Raw genomic sequence first — 17,457 nt, 5'->3', positions numbered from 1 at the left:
AAAAAATAGCATATAAATAGAAACAAGTAAAGAAGAACTAAGTTCGGATGTAACCGAATATTTTATACTCTCGCAAAGTCAAATGGTATACTCGTTTGAGATTTCTTTGTGGATTGACTGATATTTTCGGTAGAAGGTCAACTATAGGCACTGGGGTCCACATATTTAGTATTTAGGGGCTTGAACAGTTTTGGTTCGATTTAGACAATTTTTAATCAAATAGAATTTAAAATGGTGTTTTTGGGAAATAGGCGTGGTTGTAATCAGATTTCGTTTATTTTCGCACTATAACATAAAGATATGAGAAGAATGTTATGTACCGAATTTGGTTGAAATTGGTTAAGCAGATCTCAAGATATGGGTTTTCCCCTAAAAGTGGGATGTGCCATGCCCACTGTCTAATTTTGAACGCGGTTCCTATAGTCATCTCATACCATCCCAGAGATAAAATTTAATGTCTCTGGCGTGTTTAGTGGTTATTTCAATTATTATTTATATTTTTTTTTGTTATTTATATTTATTAATTATTGAAATTTAATTATAATTTTATTGAAATAATTTATCGCGCTTTTAGTAGTTTTTAACAGTACCGTTATATGGGGAGTGGGCGGAGTTGCCACCTGATTTCACCACACACTGTAGGTAGAGGTTCTAAAAAAATTTGCTTCCAGTGAATTTTGTTATTATAGCATTAGCGGTTTAGGAGATATGCACATTAAACGTATTAGGGGCGAGACAACGCCCACTTAAAAAAAAAATTTAACTGCAGATGCCCCTTCCTATTGTGATCCTGTATACCAAATAAGGGTCTTGTATCTTGTTGTGGAGCTTAGTTATGGCAATTTATTTGTTTTTGAATAATGGCGTTTTGTGGGCGTGGCAATGGTCCGATTACGCCGATCTGCAATACCAACCGTCTCACGGTACCAAGAAACATGTCTACCAAATTTCATAAAGATATCTCAATTTTTATTCAAGTTTGAGCTTGCACAGACGGACGGACAGACAGTCACCCGGATTTCAACTCGTCTCTTCATCCTGATCATTTATATATATATAAACCTATATCTAACTCGATTAGTTTTAGGTGATACAAACAACCTTTAGGTGAACAAAACTATTATACTCTGTAGCAACAGGTTGCGAGAGTATAAAAAATTATAACAAAGAAACACTTCAAGTCATAATAAAATATCATGGTTTTATGATGAACGTTTTAAATTAAATTAGCAAATAAAATTTAGTTGCACGTTGTTCAAAAGTATTTGTGTCGTTCCTTGAAATTTCGTTTCGCACTGCTTTTGTTAGCTATTTTTAGCGGGTTTATTTCTGGCATCCCGTCTTTTTTGACATCAGCTGTTCGAAATTCCCTGATTTTAGTAATCAGGGAAAGAGAATAACAGAAAAATCAGCGAAAATGAGAGTCTCGCATCATGTCATCCTTGCCCCTACGACCGTTTGACAGACAGGAGTATCAAAGGTCGTGGTGCGCGTTAATGTCGCCTAGCACCAAACGCTTTTCACCACGCAGTAGCGCACCTATGTTCGGGTGATATCCTGTTGAGACTGGTCAGATTGAGAGTCATTATGCTTGTTTGAGCCCCTGATGACAGCAGAGGTGCAATTTGCACGACAATTGAAGCTGGTCTCCCACTTGTGCGTTGGCAGCATGGGGCCACATAGCTCATGCTCTCCTGCATGGTCCACACCCTGTGGGTCTTGCCTGAACAGGTCTTAAGATGGCTCCATCCATTGCATGTATTGCACCTGACCGATTGAGTTTAGATGGAGCCTTTTGGCGCAAACGCAGCAGAAATATTCCTCTTAATCTAAAACTTATCGATCCAAATATTGTCTGATCGCCGAAATAACAGCCCCTAGTCCGAATGAAATCCGGGTCAATTCCGGTAACGTAGAACCGGCTGTCTTGGAAATAGCAATTTTTACGTCGAATATGATGCTTTGCAATATTACTGCAGTGATTGCGACTCAAACATCCCCAATCTTGCTTTTATGCAGGTTTATTTGAAGAACCTTCGCTGTTGAGATAAGGCTTCTTCTCGGGGTCGGATTAAATCTCCAGGTCACCTATTTCTGAGCCTTTGAGCTTCAAGATGGTACGCGCCACCTACGCCCCACGCCATTTTTAAAATATTCCAGCCATCATCAAAATGTAATCAAGAAATTCATGAAAAAAATCAAAATACGTGTTTTTTTGACATTATCGATTGTAAATTTTTTTGGTAAAAGAAAGATTGCTCCGAAGCAATATAATTATTATATAATAGAATTAATGGTTTAAATCTTTGAAAAATTAAATTTTGAATTATAAAAACATAACAAAACGGTTGATTTTGACATTATGAATTAAAACTCTTTTGACAAATTGTTGTTTTTGGGCTATCTACGCAACCTTATAGAATTTAATACTGGATTAATCTAAATTTGAATTGCTTTTACTTGAACTCAACTGGGTGGGTTTGCAAATGATAGCATGAGTATTAAATAAGTAAAATTGGATTGGTAGACTATTTATATTTATTTATTATTATATGTATTGTATTATGTATGTTTGCATATTAAATGTACTTCACAAGAAAATAAAAGTAATATTACGTACGCTCGTTTTACAAAAAGTAAATCACTAACAATCAACTGCTTAAAAATAACCCATTTCAGTTTTTTAATTTTTATGCGAATATTCATCAGATGTTATCCTCTCCAGTTTTTTATACTAAGTTTTTAGAAACTACCCTATTTTATTAAATAAACAAGAACCACATACAAATAAACTTGTGGTCACATCTTGTTGCATAGCAACGTCGAGATGCACTCATTTGATTTTAAGATGCCATAATAAACAATAAAATATTTATGGATCAGAATAGTCGCATGAGCTTTAATATATCGGCTGTTGCGAACGTAGAATGGACACTTGAAAATCTTCAACTATAATAACATTTACGCAATATAATTTACACACTAGTACTCATCAATTAAAGCAGACACTCTAATTCTTTCCTTCCTTTTTCTCTTCGGAATTAGTTTGTTCAGAACTGCTGCTTCCACTAGCGTTACTTTCGCGTTCCGCCGACATCTATAAAATATTAGACGTTGTTAGTGTGCGTGTACCGATATAAATTATATAAATATATAACTACCTTTTTGTAAGCCATCTCAAAAAGTTTCAGAGACGATTGCTGCAATTGACTTGTGGCTTTTCGAACTTCATCTGGTTCAGCGGTGTCCTTGTTGGCCAAAAGAGTGCGCAAATCTGCGATTTCTTTTTTAAGTTTTTCACACTGAAAGGCAAGTTAAAAAGTTTAGAGCGTGCATATTCCTAAAAATTCACGAGGAACTTTACCTCTTCAGCTGGCAATTGGCTCTTGAATTCTTCCATTTTGGTTTCTGTGTCATGAACAATGCTCTCGCCTTGGTTTACTAATTCAATTAGTTCACGTTTCTTTTTGTCAGAAGCAGCATACTCTTCAGCCTTTTTAATCATATTTTCAATTTCGTCCTTACTTAAACCACCGCCGGATTGGATGACGATTTGTTGCTCTTTACCGGTACCCTTGTCTTTGGCCGATACATGAACAATGCCATTAGCATCAATGTCGAACACCACCTCGATTTGGGGTACACCACGCGGTGCGGGTGGAATGCCTACCAATGTGAACGAACCAAGCAATTTGTTATCAGCTGCCATTTCGCGCTCGCCTTGATGCACCTTGATTTCCACTTGCGTCTGACCATCAGCAGCCGTAGAGAATACTTGAGATTTCTTAGTAGGGATTGTCGTATTACGTGATATTAATCGGGTAAATACTCCACCCAATGTTTCAATGCCCAGGGATAAAGGCGTAACGTCGAGCAATAAAACATCGGTTACATCTCCAGCAAGTACTCCACCTTGCACTGCAGCGCCTACGGCTACAGCTTCATCAGGATTGACAGCACGTGATGGTTGTCTTCCGAACAAGTCTTGTACTGTTTGTTGAACCTTAGGCATTCTCGTCATTCCACCGACCAAAAGAACTTCCCCGATTTCTGTCTTGGATACCTCAGCGTCTGAGAGGGCCTTTTGACAGGGCTGAATTGTACGCTTTATTAAATCACCCACCAGACTTTCAAGCTTAGCACGACTCATTTTTAAATTCATATGTTGTGGTCCGGAAGCATCCATGGTTAGGTAAGGCAAATTAATATCCGTCTGTTGTGAAGAGGATAATTCACATTTAGCCTTCTCAGCTGCTTCCTTTAAGCGTTGCATAGCTATGTTATCCTTAGTAATATCGATACCGGTATCCTTTTTAAATTCAGCAACCAAGTAGTTAACAATTGTATTATCAAAATCTTCACCACCAAGAAGAGTATCGCCGTTAGTTGATTTTACTTCAAATACTCCTTTCTGGATTTCTAGGATCGATATATCGAAAGTACCACCACCTAAATCATAAACGGCAATACTGAAAATAATAAGAACGTTAAATTTATATATAAATACAAAAATTTCTTTAATTATTACATTTTGTCATCGGTCTTGTCCATTCCATAGGCCAATGCCGCAGCAGTAGGTTCGTTGATAACACGTAACACATTTAACCCAGCAATTTGACCAGCATCTTTAGTGGCTTGACGTTGCGAATCATTGAAATAGGCGGGTACAGTAACGACGGCGTTTTTCACAGGTGTATTGAGATATGCTTCAGCAGTTTCTTTCATTTTCATCAAAATAAAAGCTCCAATTTGAGAAGGAGAGTATACCTTGCCATCAGTGGAGGAGACCCAAGCGTCGCCGTTCGATGCCTTTACTACTTTGTAAGACAAATTTTTCAAATCTTTTTTAATTTCAGGATCATCAAAGCGACGTCCAATCAAACGCTTAGTCGCATAAAAGGTGTTAGCAGAATTTGTAACCGCCTGGCGTTTCGCTGGCATACCAACCAAACGTTCACCGTCCTTTGAAAAGGCAACATGAGAGGGTGTAGTACGTGCGCCCTCAGCATTTTCAATAACCTTTGCTTGTTTACCTTCCATTACAGCTACGCAAGAATTTGTAGTACCCAAATCTATACCGATGACTGCTCCTTTAACTTCGCCAGATCTAAAAAAAAAAAAAAAATATATATATATATATAAAAAATGCGTTAGATTTATATATGCACATACAAAATGTATACATACATATGTATATAGAAAATATGTATTTTTTTATCATCATCAAAAGTGGAAAAATATTATTATGTATTGAATATATAATCAAAATTCAATTATCTGGTATATTGATTTGATGCTGGAAAAACAAAAAATAGCGGAAACATTTTCAGTTAAGATAACTATTTCGTAACAAAAACCTGTTAAAATTAATTTAAATGATAATTAAAATTGCTATTAAAGGAGTCCATCGTTACACTCTAGAAAAATGTTACTCTGGAATCAATATTTAAATAATTTAATCTTCCGCAAAGAAAAAATAAATTATCCGCATTTGTTAAAACATTCGTAACAAAGTAAATAGTTACATAAATAATTATTGATATTGCGGTAGTCTTAATTAACCGAATGTAAATCATTAATATCATGGTTTGTAAATCTTGTGAGTGTTCTTGCTACAGTATATATAAATGAGATAGTGAGATCGTACCGCAATTTAATTTACATATGTATATCCGTAGATAGGTAGCGTAATTAATTACATACATAAATCTTATTTTATTCTGGTACGTGGATCAAATAGTCCTAGCAACAATCAAGACACGTGATCTTATCATGTTGAAATATTTTACTTTTTTCAAGGGTAAGCATTTTTGTAAAATACGGAAATAACAAATTGATACAAATTCTAAATACAAATAACAGCCATACAGTTGCCATTACAGTATGCCGCATCGAACTAATTGGTAGTACTAAATATGCGAGAATGTTATTTAATTAAAATGCAGACATAATTTAAAAAGTTTCAACAAATAATACATATATATATATATAAATTAAAATTTCAGCGGCGTTTATCAATGTATAATTGATTTATCAATAAAATTGTTTAATGTATTGTACATATATGTTTTTGCATAACTCAACTAACAAGACGTATTTTGTAAACGAACGGAAATACCCTTATTTCCAAAATTTATTGCAAGTCAAAAAATATATAATTTCATACTGTAAATAAGTTTATTATATATTTTTTATGGGTAAATGTATAGTTTAAGTCCCCCAACTAACTAGGAGACCTCAAAATTTATTTTTTTTTTAATCGTCTTATTTTGACGCGAATATTACAAATCCGTAAGCGGAAAGTGGATTTTTTCAATAAATTATGTATATATTTACAAATATATTTAAGGCACTTTGCACATATTTTTCAAGTAACTTAGTTGTTGTTGTGGTTGTAACGGCAAAATGCTGCAGAATTCAGATCACTTAGCTGTAATTACCAGTTCAGCGTCATTTTCTTGTAAAAAAAAAAAAAATACTGAAGAAATGTAACGGTCACAATTTCTTTTGCGCCGCGATCTGATGGTATGGACGAATATCGCAGATCGTCGAACTCCTTTCCGCACTGGCGGCAAAATAACCCTGGTCGGTCCAAAACCAGGGTGTTCATAATTCAATCGCGTCAAACTCCTTTCTGTACTGGTGGCCTTCGGCCGCACTTCGAAAAAATAACCCTGATCGGTCCAACACCGGTGTGTTTATAGTTATTTTTCACCGAGCTCCTTTCAGCAGCGGAAAAAATAAAAGAATTAATTTTAATGTATCACAAATTTTTAAATTTTTAATGCATATGTATTAAAAAAAACGTTTTTTTTTTTTTTTAAATAGAAATGTTGAAAAAATTCTCTTTCCGGTCACGGATTTTTAATATTCGTGTTAAAATAAGACGATTTAAAAAAAGAAATTATTTTTGAGGTCTCCTTAGTTGGGGGACCTAAACTATACATTAACCTTTTTATGTTATCACTTATTCATAAATAATAGCTTTACTAAACCATGGAAAGCATGACGCAATTCCTTCTAGAATGATTAAACAACTACTTTCTTCTAATAATCTTTAATACGTAATATATACTACATTTTGAAGAATTTCTTTAAGACGATAATTTTTTCTTGTCTAATTAAAAAAAAAAAAAAAAAAAAAAAAAAAAGGAACAATATCGGATAAATTATTTTACGAAATCGTATTGTACACTTACTTATGGCGAAGTTGCGTAGCGACTCCATTATCCACCACCAGAGTGTTCTGAAATGTATGCAAGATAACATAATTAATTAAACATATGAGTAATAAATGATATATAAATTCCTCACGCAATTCGTTGGTGATACATTATTATGTAAAATGCCGGAAAACAATATGGAACAAAGCTCACACTACCATGAAAAGTCTTTAACTTACCTTAGACAAGATTTTTCCATAATCAGCAGCCGTGAAACGCTGTCCAATCAGTCGTGGCACGAACTTTGATATTCTCAACATTTTCTAATAGTTTTAAACCGAAATTAAGTTCTTTCAGCAGTTTCTCGATTTTAGAAAATTTCTCGAACTTCACAATCGCGTGTGAATCAGAAAAAGAACATTAACACGTTTTTTACTTTTCAACGAATATTAATTGGAATCACAGATTGACTAAAATGTTCGGAATTCTTACAGTTTTCATATACTAATAAGAAGTGCAGAGTGTTTGCTAAATTCTAAACAAAAGTATTTTTTGAATCATCATAATTCTTTGGATTATATAAAAGTGTCTGATATAAAATATATGTATAATATTTTATAAAATAATTAATTTAAGAGAAGTAGGAAGTTTGTGCACTGTACTGGAAATGTTTATCTATCTATGTTCTACTTGTATTAAAGTAAGTTTTATTTAATTTACGATTCCAGAAATAAAGATGTAAAATTTAAAATTTTACATAAATTACTTTGAGCACTCTGTACTGGTCCATATTTTGAGACGGAATTCATTACATAACTTTGGACCCATGATTATCACCCGTTTTGTTTCTCTATTGACATTCCAAATTGAAGCACAACGAATTATCTCTGCGTAAGTATATTATATTGGCAGTAAGGGTTGTTACGAAAAAGTTTTATAGGTTATATGCATTATAATGGTTTTTGATTCGGCCTAAATTCAAAATTAGAATTTAAAAAAAAATAATATTGCACAGTGATTATTTAAATATTTTCTTAAATTACAATGTCAGTTGACGCAGAGACTGACAATGAGCTGGAAGAGAATTACTACACGTTTTTAAATCTTCCACGAGACGTAAGTCCCAAGTTGTTTAACAAGTAATCAGCTGGTTATCCTATGAGCCGGTATTTATGAATAATGTTTTATTTTAAAGGCGACGGGTGAACAAATAAATGCCGCTTACAGGAAGTTGAGCCGAATTTATCATCCCGATAAACATGTAGAAGTTGAAAGTAAACAAAAAGCAGAACAGTTGTTTAATAGGACAAAACGAGCCTATGAGGTATTGTCAGATCCTCATAAACGAGCTATATATGACTGCGTTGGCCAAAAAGGCTTGCAAACTGTTGGATGGGAGTTAGTACATCGCACTAAAACTCCTGCGGAGATACGGGAAGAGTACGAACGATTAGCACAAGCGGCTGAGGAACGAAAGCTACAACTGCGCACTAATCCTCGTGGTAATATTACAGTTAATGTTAATGCCACCGAGATATTTACTCCATACGATGAGACGCAGCTTCCCCGGATTGAAGTTTCTTCGATGAGTATTTCACAATCGATTGAAGCACCCATAAACCGCAAAGACACACTTACGCTTGGCGGTAACCTATATTCATCCAATGGTAATGGAAACGGAAACTTCATTCTCTGCGGACGAAGATTAGTTAATAAGGGCTGGTTGGAAATAGATGTTGGTGCTGGAAATGGCCCCCTTTTAGGATTTAAAGGTTTGTTTGTAATTGCTTTGTTTTTTCTTACATTGATAACACTAAAATTTTATGTAAACCAGGTGGACGAACCCTCTCCTCGGTTGTAACGGTGAATGGGGGTACATCAATGAATTTTCGTGATGGTCGTGTCATTCCTGCTGTATTCTCAACCTTGGCAGTACAGTTAGACAAACATACAATGGGTTCCTTAACTCTCAACGTAAGCAATCAATCTTCAATGACTACGCAAATTGATAGCAGCACTGAAAAACACGCTTGGACCACATCCTTTGTAATTGGTTTCCCTCATATATACTTGAGTGCGGCATATACGCGAAAAATGATAGAAAACGAGCTTAAGCTTAAATTAGCTGCAAAGTAAGTATAGTTTAAATTCTCGTGGTGACTATTTAAAAGCATTATTCAAAAAGGTAAAGTTCTTTATTGTCGAAGGCTGACCTTTGAAAAATCGAGGAATATACATTCTTAACCCAATACTTCCACCATTTAAGAGGTGTTTTGAATTTGTATGAAATAAGGAAAATATTGTTATGGAAATAAGAACCTGTGAGAAAAGGACAGGTGCAAAATTTCAGATCGATAGCTTAAAAACTGAGGGACTAGTTTCTATATATACAGACAGACGGACAGACAGACAGACGGACATGGCTAAATCAACTCAGCTCATAATGCTGATCATTTATATATATATTTTATAGGGTCTCCGACGTTTCCTTCTGGGTGTTACAAACTTCGTGGCAAACTTAATATACCCTGTTCAGGGTATAATAATACACTGTAAGTCGTTGGAACTCGATATGCCCGTACTATTAGTAGAACAACTATGTATATGTTGTTTTTATTTTTAGTAGGTACTTCAAGTAATTTTCAGCTGTATGATATATGTATATTTGCCTTTGAAAGGTTTCTAAAACCATATTTGTTATATATGACTTGAAAATAATTTTGACACAATTTTCACTGAACATTTTTCAGATTGGGAACGTTTGGTTTTCTAGCAGAATATGGGGCTGAGAAAAAGATATCCAAATATAGTTCCGTGTTTGCAGCTGTGTCGCTGGGTATTCCATCTGGAGTAATGCTTAAATTTAAGTATGTACACATACAACACATACGTACATATATAAGTTTGATAACCTAATAAATGATACCTATATGAATTTAGAATAGTGCGCTCCAATCAATCATATATATTTCCAATACACTTGAGCGAAGAGATTGTTCCTGCCGCTGTATTTTATGCAACAGTTACGCCAGTATTGCTGTGGTTCTTTGTAAAAAAGTCTATACTGGATCCCATGCGCTTAGAGCAAAAAAATGCTGAAATCGAGAAAGTGAAACGAAGTAACCAACAACGATTGACTAGACAGCGGCAAGAGGCACGCTCCGCTATCGAGCTAATGCAGCATACCTACGAGCGCATAGTTTCGGAAGAAAGCAGTAGAGGGGGCCTAATAATAACGAGTGCTACTTATGGGCAACTGGAAGATAGTAGTGGCCACTTTCAAGACAACGCTTCGGTTGATGTAACCATACCCATACAGTGCCTTGTAAAGGATGGTACATTAATTTTATATCAATCGTCGAAGGTAACTATATATTGTTGATATTGTGATTTATTTGTGAAAATGCGTAATTTTTTTTTTCAGAGTGAATTGCCCGGATTTTACGATCCATGTATTGGTGAAGACAAAATTCTAAAAATCGAGTACATGTTCAGAAATCAAACCAACGTTGCTATAATTAACGACATGGATTCAGTAAGACTTCCTCTAAGTAGCAATAACTGATACAAATCTATTAAAATATGTATAAATTGTTATACTTCTTTGTACATTTCGCACGATTTGGAAAAAATGTGATTTTTATAAAGAAAAAAATTAAATATAATATAAAAAAATTTGTTGTTAAGCGACGTACAACTTAAAATAACTTACACTATTTTCAGGAAGCAAATATGAAACAAATTAAAGACAAGCATTTACTTTGCCTAGTAACCCTTTTATATGTGAATGTCGTTTAGCATTGAGCCGCATTACCATTCATTAAAAAATTAACTGCATATAGAGTGTTTGAATAAATTAAATATAATAATAATGGGCAAAAACTAATAAACGTTCGCTTGTTCGTATGTATGTACATATGTACATATGTACGTACATACAAAATTTTGTACTAAAAATTGAGCTTTATCACATGTCATGGACAAGGAAGTGGTGCTCTGTGCAATAGTGATATAGAAAGCTATTTCTATGTTAATACATATATTGAAAATTCTTGAATGAGATTTCAATTCGAAAAAATAATTCTCAGCTGAATTATTGTCGAACTTAAAATTTTTTGTGGCATTACGGTTTGCCCCATTGTGCCAGTGACCAAAATATCAAAAAACTATAACCTACTTGGTAGCATTCATACACTTCATTTATAGGCATATGTTTGTACTATGTGGCAATTTATTCCGTTAAAATATTATCAGAAAATAGGAAACGGATAAATAAACTATTTAAAATAATTTTAAATGATTTTTAATCAGTTATTTTGTACAAATATTTAGAAAAAAGAATTGAAAATCTTGTTCAGCTCGTAGAAAAAAATTCCGAAATGACCGACATATGCGGCATAAAGACTGCTAAAATAACGAAAATCATTGTATGTAGTGGTAGCTGTGGTAATTCGTTGACCGTTTTCAGCATTAAACTATAATATATTCACTTAATTTTGCTGCAATATCTTACAAATTGCACGATTTATGCTGTATAAGGGCAACCAGAAGTTTGAATTCTTATATTGGGTATATGAGGTAGAATTTACCCGATTTATCCATTTTAGGCATGAGAATATGTTGTAGACAGACGCTAATTTAATTTCTTTAAAATATCTCACATATTGGGCGGTATATACGGTATAAAGCCAACTGGAGGTTCAGAAATGTTTATATTAGGTATTGACCCGATTATATCCATTTTTGAGTATTAAAAGAAAAAGATTCTTTGAATTTCATCAGATAGACGTCTTCGATTTTATTAGTTTTCAATATAACCGTTATATAGAATATATAGAAAAGGGAGGGATTACAACTTGATTTCACATATATTATATTTAGATAGATAGATAATGATTGAGGTATGCACCGCGACCTATGGTCTATTGTGCCCTCCCATAAGTCACAGCGACTCATCTAGCCCTAGCATATTGATGAACTCCAATATACTGCTAGGTGCTAGTGAGGCGATGCGATCCCTGTTTGGAAACATGGATCCCAGGGCCTTAACTCTACGTCTGCAGACTGGAGATTGATTACGGTTTTAAACCGTCTGAGGTTATAACCCCCCATTAGCAACTTGGCATGGCGCATGCCTTGGAGATGTTGCCAATGTCTCTCCCTGCCTGCTCTTTCCTCTTTACGGAGCAGCTCTTTAATGGTATGTGGACCAACCGCTACGCACGGTTCTGGTCCTACCATGTTTGTAGAGGCTGCAGAGCGGGCCAACTCGTCAGCAAGTTCATTTCCTGCTATACCCCTGTGAGCAGGCACCCAGATGAGGTGCACTCTATTGAGACTTGATAGGATATTCAGCCGTTCTATACACTCCTACACTAGTAGCGATTTGACCTCAAAAGCCGAGATCGCTTTAAGTGCTGCCTGACTATCGCTGAGTATGGCGATGCTCTTATTGCGATAGTCGCGTTGGAGGCTTATCTCTACACACCGACTTATAGCATATACTTCCGCCTGTAATATGCTAGGAAAACTTCCCATGGGAATGGTTCTGGGACCCCTGCGCCAATCCTGGGACGAGATTACCTTCCCTTTGCCAAACCCTTTTGCTGACATTTGAAGCAAGGTCGGTTTGGCCGTCTGCTCGATCACTGTATGTAACGGTGTTAGCTCCAACATTACTTCCAGTGCTGCAGTCGGACACGTACGCATCGCGCCCGACGCGCAGATGCAGGCAAGTCGTTGCAGCCTCGATAGTCGAAGTCCTGCCGAGGTTTGCGATCAGTCCCACAATCATGGTGCACAACCATCTGATAATCCTTGGGTTGCAGCCCCATGATTTCCCAGCAAGTCGATTGCAAACCATGAGCGCTTTCGTAGCTTTGGCTACGGCCAGGTCCACATGCTGCTTCCACCGAAGAGTGGAGTCCAGCGTGAGTCCCAGGTACTTTACCGTGCTGGCCATCTCCAGCTCCGTACCACCTGAGGCCTGGCAGCAACCTGCGTCTGGTAAACGGTATGATTGTAGTTTTGGAGGGGTTGATGTTTAGGCCAACCCCACTACACCATTCCTTTGCCAGCCTCAATCCCCTTTGTACAATATCGCAGAGAGTGTCTGCGAATTTACCCCTAGCTAATATAACAATATCGTCCGCATATCCCTGACAGCGGATTCCGTTGATAGTTAGCAGATCGAGAAGATCGTCGATCGGAGACTTATATTTTTCGAAGGAGGCCACAGCCCACTTGATGGAGTCCGCAGTGAAGAGCTGTTTTGCGGCTGTCCAATCTAAGCGAGTTGGCTTTCGTTCGACACTGGGTCGAATTGGGTCTTCTCGAATTGTCTCCGGGAAATGCTTACGTAGAAGGGCCGTGGCTCTTTCCTCCGCGCTGGACGTATAGGTCCCATCCGGTCTTTTAATTGCTAGTACTGTGTCGATCTTGCCCCTAGCCAGAGCCTTATGCAGCCTTGCAGCCTCTGGCGTGATGGACTGATTTAGCGCAGACAATCTGCTCTCCAGTCCAGAAGCAGTGGCACTGCCGTCCAGCTGCCCCCTCCTATTGAGATTTATTTCAAGCGTATCCCTAAAGGTGGCCCAGTCCGTGTTATTGGGGATACGCCTGGGAGGGAGTTGCCTGACCTCTACCCCTAGTGCGAATTTTATGTTGCGGTGATCCGACATGGAGAGTGTCATCGGAACCCTGCAGCCCTGTCATGAGTTCATTACCAAGCGTGATGTCAAGCACCTCCCTTCTTACACTGGTTATAAAGGTGGGTTCGCACCCCACGTTTACAATGCTTAGATTCCTACTTACTATAAATTCAAGTAAAGACTCACCCCGTGTATTGCAGTTTGTGCTGTCCCATTACGTGTGATGGGCGTTGGCGTCGCATCCCATTACATTTTGCCTGCACAGTGACCAGGTCTTGTGTTAGGAACTCTGAAATACAGAAGAAATCAATATCGTTCCTAATTGCTAAACAGGTTCTGGGTATCTCACTTGAGAGATCCCAGATTACCTTATTATTCACCATTTTGAGGCCCCTGACCTCTCCTTTGCAGACCCATGGCTCCTGGATCAGTAGAATGCCCAGACCATCCGCTGTGAATCTGCTCGCGATGACGGCCGAGGCCGACGCCGCGTGGTGCAGGTTCACCTGGGCAATTTCTATTTGTGGACCCACTATAGGATCGGTTCCATGAGGAGCTCCTCATCTTCGCCGTCCTCCGCGTTACCACCCGCTAGGTCCTTAAGCCCCTCGAGTAGCTCTTGCGTGGAGGGTAGCGCCCCCCCCTTGTTCGCCAGGCTTTTCCGTAGGGACCTTCACCATGGTTTCAGCAGTTGCCGCCTGCTCCGATGTGCTGGTGCCGGGATGAGTCGCAACCTCATCTACTAGCATCTTCTCCCCTGTTTCACTTTGGGTGGCCGTCTTAGGCTTAAATGGCCTCAGGACCACCGAGCTGAATCTATAATTCAGTCGGAAACTCGCTCTCCCTTACCTGCACCGGCGCTAGTTTTGTTGGCCTTGTCCTTGTCCGTTTGCTGTTGTTGTTGCCTTTTTGTGTCCGTTGTTGTGTTTTTTCTTGTTTTTTATTTATTTAGGTCTATCTTTTTCTTACGACCGTAGGCTCGACATGGCGAGCCGTCCGGTCAACGTTTTATGAGGGGAACGCAAAAGACCACCGCGCCAGAGCCCCATGACACGGTAAGGCCACCGTTACTTCCCAATGCGGCCCGGTATTGGGAAGGCTCCGTTAGAATACAGCCGAATTTACCTCCTGGCTGCAAATCATCCAATGGGCACGGGAGTCGCGTAACACCCTGGATTAGGAGGTGATATTATATTTACGGGTAATAATTTATTTTCGAAAGATCTTGAGTTCTAAGATTTTCCAATGTATAAAAGTGGTAGTTGCTTGTTTCCCAGAGCATTGTCTATAAAACGTCACCACTAACAGTTATATACTTGTATATGGTTACGACGTTGAGTTATAAAAGATTTGTTGAAGGACTACTTCATTCTAGGAAATACACTTCGTTTAAGGAACTTGCGTTCTGATTTCGATAGTACAAAGGATTGAATGTACCTCGACCAGTGGTCTATTTTGCCCTCTTCTTTTTCACACGGACTTACATGGGCTCAACACTCTGATGAATTCCTTGATCTTGCTAGGTTCCATTGAGTAAAATGCTCTCTATTTGGAAGCCAAGGGCCTTATTTCAGCGTCTGTAGATCGCTACACAATCTAGAAGGACGTTCTTCGGAGTTTCCGAGTGCTGACTCCCGGCTCTACCCATGTTGAAAGGGTGCTTCTTTAGCCTGCACAAACCAGTGTAGAATGCCACTAGTGGTCGGAATTTGAATATGGTGAGGTTTATAATTTGTTTGAGCCTTGTAATGTTTAACCTCCCATTTGCAGCTTTGTCTGGTGCATGCCTATATCTTGATGCCCATATTTTTCCGTGACTATTCTCTCCTATCCTAATGGAACGGCTCCTTTAAGGTGTGGAGACCCGCCACGATACCGGGTTTCGGTCTAGAAGTCTCTGTAGAACAGGAAAGTTCGTCAGCAGTTCGTTCCCGGTTACCACCTCTTTTCCCGGTAACCAGATAAGGTCAGTCTGCAACCGATACTGATAGGATGTTCAGCCGTTCTATGCACTTCTACGCCAATAGCGATTGCGATAGTTTAGATGGAGGTTTATTGAAGTGAAACTTTTAATGGGAGTTCGGAAAAGGTTGCGTTAAGCGCGCAGTGGTTAGGGTGTGTGACGCATCGACTAGTGAGCAAAGAGAAAGAAAGACAGAGAGAGCACAGCAACTGTTGATGGCTAAGTGAGTGAAGCATCACATACATACATATATACAAATCACACACATTCATACAAAATTATCAAGCGCACAGAGAACTTAACGATAATTTCTACGATAAGTTCTTCTAAGTTCCCTGGTTCAACCGCGTTTAGCGCAGCAGAGCAAGAAATTCCGAATCCCCACTCAAATTGTTGTTCTGCTATTCTATTAATATCTTGTTACTGTGTAATTCTCAGCTACTTTAAACAAGTTGTAGTTCAAGATACTGCTTGTGTGCTGAACAAAGCACACTTACCTGATGTAGAGGAAGAGGGCGTGTTCATTGCATTTCGGCTGTGTTGAACTTCAGTATTATTCCTAATGCCAATAACTCGTGGTCGTAAATTATTAATTATATTAAATAATACAATTTATGTGGTTGAGTGCAATATTTCAAGAAAAACCTGAAAGTATTAATTAACAAACGCAAAATTCATATTCGTACACCCCTAATTGAAACATATAGCATTGGCGTAAATTAAAATTAGTATTTAGTAGGATATCCCTTTTTAAAGTGGACAAATTGTACCTGATCCAAAGACATACACTATGAATTTTGCTCTTAAAATATCAATGTATTTCTTAGCATTTATAACTCCGATGAGGACAAGTTTTACCGCTCCAGCTGCAGCAAAACATCTGCAGAACATGACGGAAGCTTCACCGTGTTTAAATGTGTGCAAAAGGTTTTCCTGTGATAAAGACGTTTATTTTTCTCGCGCCATATTTTCACCTCTCCATCACTGTATTTAATATTAAATCTTGATTCAACTGTGAATCACGTCTCCAGAATCAAAAATTTTTATTTTAGTACATTCTGGCAAATTTTCGTTGCACTTATATAAGGTTTTTTTGCAGCAGATCTGCTACTTATACTTGAAGTGAAACTTTTTCTTAATTTGATAATTCATACGAAATATTTCGGAGTGTAATAATAGTGTGTGTTGATTTTGTGATTTGAATATAATAAAAATGAGAGAAAATGAGGCGTGTTTAAATTTACAATTTCGCGGAAAACATATTTTCATGCTCCACAATAACAATAATAAGTTGCCTCAAAGATAAGAAGAACTAATCGGCAAAAAGATTATGCCAGTGAATAGGCATGTCTTTCTCCTTAAGGTATGAAGATTACTCTTACAATTCCCCACGGTTCAAGGATATGCGGCAGCGGCAGGCTCTCTCATCAGCCTGGAAAGGTGTGGCAATATTGACAAAAGTTAGAGAGTATCAATACAGATCTTCACGTAGAGGAAGGAACACTTCCAGCTTCGGAGCAAGTTCCATAAGCCAGGGGGCAGTTTTCCCGTTCTTACAGAGACAGGGTAATCACACTTCTACAAATCCCCTCCTTGATGGTGTCCTGTATCGCGATGAGTTCCGACCCTAATGTCTTTGCCGGATAGTTGAGAAGCAGCGCTACAATCCGTATGTCTTTTA

The 17,457-nt window shown here is 37.7% G+C and overlaps 2 protein-coding genes across 2 annotated transcripts; one reads left to right on the top strand and one right to left on the bottom strand.

Annotated features, from left to right (window-relative positions):
• Positions 1–2,659: 2,659 nt before the first annotated feature.
• On the bottom strand, positions 2,660–7,606 carry Hsc70-5 (Heat shock protein 70 cognate 5). The gene is made up of 6 exons (XM_014235288.3): positions 7,403–7,606; positions 7,200–7,246; positions 4,529–5,107; positions 3,365–4,469; positions 3,162–3,302; positions 2,660–3,097 (listed from the first exon to the last, which is right to left on the bottom strand). Exons 1-6 carry the CDS (start codon positions 7,481–7,483, stop codon positions 3,011–3,013), a joined length of 2,040 nt encoding a protein of 679 aa, XP_014090763.1. The 5' UTR covers positions 7,484–7,606; the 3' UTR covers positions 2,660–3,010.
• A 438-nt stretch (positions 7,607–8,044) lies between these two features.
• Positions 8,045–10,870, top strand: LOC106617839 (dnaJ homolog subfamily C member 11). The gene is made up of 6 exons (XM_014235262.3): positions 8,045–8,279; positions 8,359–8,935; positions 8,998–9,295; positions 9,914–10,030; positions 10,104–10,527; positions 10,588–10,870. Exons 1-6 carry the CDS (start codon positions 8,208–8,210, stop codon positions 10,726–10,728), a joined length of 1,629 nt encoding a protein of 542 aa, XP_014090737.2. The 5' UTR covers positions 8,045–8,207; the 3' UTR covers positions 10,729–10,870.
• Positions 10,871–17,457: the final 6,587 nt, after the last annotated feature.

This window comes from Bactrocera oleae, chromosome 4 (genome assembly GCF_042242935.1).
Source record: "Bactrocera oleae isolate idBacOlea1 chromosome 4, idBacOlea1, whole genome shotgun sequence".
NCBI lineage: Eukaryota > Metazoa > Arthropoda > Insecta > Diptera > Tephritidae > Bactrocera > Bactrocera oleae.
The sequence above is the reverse complement of the archived record's forward strand: the minus strand, read 5'-3'. Positions and strand labels throughout refer to the sequence as shown.

What these genes read in the sequence shown, in the direction of transcription:
- Hsc70-5 (XM_014235288.3), bottom strand. Translation starts at nt 7,483, where the DNA reads ATGTTGAGAATATCAAAGTTCGTGCCACGACTGATTGGACAGCGTTTC. An exon ending in GCTACGCAACTTCGCCATAA is followed by an intron (nt 5,108 to 7,199) that starts GTAAGTGTACAA and finishes TTTTTTTTTTAG; the next exon opens with ATCTGGCGAAGTTAAAGGAG. An exon ending in TTGAGATGGCTTACAAAAAG is followed by an intron (nt 3,098 to 3,161) that starts GTAGTTATATAT and finishes AATATTTTATAG; the next exon opens with ATGTCGGCGGAACGCGAAAG.
- LOC106617839 (XM_014235262.3), top strand. Translation starts at nt 8,208, where the DNA reads ATGTCAGTTGACGCAGAGACTGACAATGAGCTGGAAGAGAATTACTAC. An exon ending in TTTTAAATCTTCCACGAGAC is followed by an intron (nt 8,280 to 8,358) that starts GTAAGTCCCAAG and finishes TTTATTTTAAAG; the next exon opens with GCGACGGGTGAACAAATAAA. An exon ending in TTTTATATCAATCGTCGAAG is followed by an intron (nt 10,528 to 10,587) that starts GTAACTATATAT and finishes TTTTTTTTTCAG; the next exon opens with AGTGAATTGCCCGGATTTTA.